Here is a 2,500-nt window from a genome sequence, read left to right as displayed (position 1 = left end):
CGCAATATTAGAAAATCAGTCATTATTTATTATTATTTTTTTAAATTACATTTATATCTGCATTTATGTCAAAACCTCAAGACTGTGTGTGTGTGTGTGTGTGTGTGTGTGTGTACACAATCAGCCAAAAAAAAAAGGACACGTCTTTCCATCAACATGAACAGATTTTTTATATCTTTAGGCAATAAATATTTCCATGTTTTTCCTCATATCTCTGCAATTTAAAAAACAAAAGTACAAGTAATATATATTTATATACACAGCTAAAATGTCATTTATTAAATGTATTTGTGTCAAAATGACATATAAACATCTTTTCCTATTCTATGTTGCCTGGAAACGCTTCCAACACGCTGGCGTGTGGCGTGAGAAACAGGCGTCGGTCCTATTTCTAGCATGCACGTGTTTTTGGCGCGGCTTGAGCCTGAGACGTGCGTGTCACGCAGCCAGTGAGCAGGAGCCCTTAGAGTCATAAATGTCAGCTCTGTAAGATCATTTTATTGCATGTGTGTGTCCTTCAATCTGGCGTTCACAGGTCGACAGATCGACACATGGCAGAGGGTTACCTCCTGTATGTCAACTGGAGGAATGAGCACAACCATGGCCTCGCTGGCGCCGATGCCCTGAGGAAGAGGGACGTGTCTGCCATCACCATTGAAAGGCTGACTGAGCTCTTTGAGAGAGGTCATTCTCCCTCATCTGCTCTCGAGACCATCAAATATGACCTGCAGGAGGAAGAGGGAGACGAGTACGTCTATGCAGCAGCAGACCGGGCCATCTGCCCAGACCTCCAGTTCTGCTACAGGTTAGCTCATCACATAGGAGAAACTACAAAAAACCTACTGGGGTACGTTCTTACTTTCTTTCTCTGTATGTACTGTAACCCTCACTGTGTCAGTGATCTATGTGTTACAACAGGCTATACCACAAAATATTCCAGAAATCATACAGTGCCCCTTCTGGAGAAAAGATGGCTGTAGACCTCAGAGAGCGCCTTGCCAGGTATAACGAAGAACATGGCTGTGTCTGTGCTCAGATAGAACAGACCATCGACGGCCAGCAGGTGGTGGCCATTTGCACACCTGTAATGCAGCGGGTCCACACAAGAGTGCAACAGAGCGGAGAGATGATCTTTGTGGAGTCCTTGGGGAATTGCAACAGGAAACCCCACCGCCTTTTTCTCTTCCTAACCCCCTCTGCTGCAGGGGGGCTGCCTCTTGGTGTGCTGATCACCACATCAGAGAGTGCAGCCACTCTAACCGCCGGGATCTCCCTGCTGAAACGCCTTCTCCCACCTGCTGCTTTCTTTGGGCGCGGAGACCATGGTCCACAGGCATTCATGACAGATGACTGTTCAGCTCTGCGACAGGCACTTGCCGCGGTCTACCCTGGAGCCAGCCTCATGTTGAGCACCTTTCACCTGCTCCAGGCGATGTGGAGATGGCTGTGGAACAGCCATAATGGCATAAAAAAAGAAGAACGCCCACAGCTGCTAAATGGATTCAGAGGTCTTGTGTATGCCAGAACAGCTGAAGAGCTGTCTGCGGCCTACGCCACGCTGTCTGCAGATCCCCTGGCATCAAAACACAACTTCATGAAACGCTTGCTGGAGGTGTATGGGAGGCGGCAGGAGTGGGCACTGTGCTTGCGTGGCAACACCACCAACAACTATGTTGAAAGTGCCGTGAGGATTGTCAGAGACAAGGTCCTTCACAGGCTGAAGGCCTACAACCTGACCCAGCTGGTGGACTTCATAACCACTCGCTTTGAGGCATCCTACATCCGCCGCCTCACTGATTTCGCCAACAACCGGGTGATACACCTCTCAGCCCCCAAGGGTGATGATGTGGACTGCCACAAAATTGTCCGGGTAAGTGTATATATGTGCGTGTGTCTGCATACGTACGTCATACAGTTATTGTTATGTTAATATATATTTTTTGTCCTCCTTACCATTAAATAAAGGAGGATGAAGTCACTTTTCTGGTGCCCAGTGCATCAACGGGTGGCTGGTACCACATCAATACAGGACTGAGCTGCTGCACCTGCCCTGTTGGCAGGACTGGCGCGCCCTGCAGGCACCAGGGTGCTGTGGAGCAAACATTTGGTGAGAGAGAGACCCTCCCACTAACAAGCACCCCTCCTCTCAGGAAGCTCTTCTATGAAATAGCTTCAGGTAAGGGACTTCATGATGGGATGTGGACTACAGTCTGATGTTTGTAAGTTGTGCAAACTGTACAAAATGTGTGTGTGTGTCTTTCTGTCTGTCTGTATGCGTATGTGTGTCTGTGTGTGCACGTGTGTGCATGTGTGTGCGTGTGTGTGCGTATGTGTGTGTGTGTGTGTGTGTGTGTGTGTGTCTGTGTGTGTGTGTGTGTGTGTGTGCGTGTACGTGTGTGTGTGTATGTGTGTCCGTGTGTGCGTGTGTGTGTGTGTGTGTGTGTGTGTGTGCGTGTGCGTGTGCATGCGTGTGTGCATGCGTGTGTCTGTGTGTGTGTGT

General features: G+C 48.6%; 1 protein-coding gene across 3 annotated transcripts in view; it reads left to right on the top strand.

Annotated features, from left to right (window-relative positions):
* Positions 1-2,500, top strand: part of LOC116059903 — a 6,176-nt gene that overhangs the window by 2,263 nt on the left and 1,413 nt on the right. For all 3 annotated transcript variants that reach the window (XM_031313170.2, XM_031313168.2, XM_031313167.2), the window contains exons 5-7: positions 536-805; positions 919-1,870; positions 1,966-2,176. In XM_031313170.2, coding sequence (XP_031169030.1) covers positions 536-805; positions 919-1,870; positions 1,966-2,176 — 1,433 coding nt within the window. The remainder of the gene's footprint in view (positions 1-535; positions 806-918; positions 1,871-1,965; positions 2,177-2,500) is intronic.

Source organism: Sander lucioperca, chromosome 12 (genome assembly GCF_008315115.2).
Source record: "Sander lucioperca isolate FBNREF2018 chromosome 12, SLUC_FBN_1.2, whole genome shotgun sequence".
NCBI classification, from domain to species: Eukaryota; Metazoa; Chordata; class Actinopteri; order Perciformes; family Percidae; genus Sander; species Sander lucioperca.
Note: the sequence above shows the minus strand (reverse complement) of the source record. Positions and strands in the feature narration are given on the sequence as shown.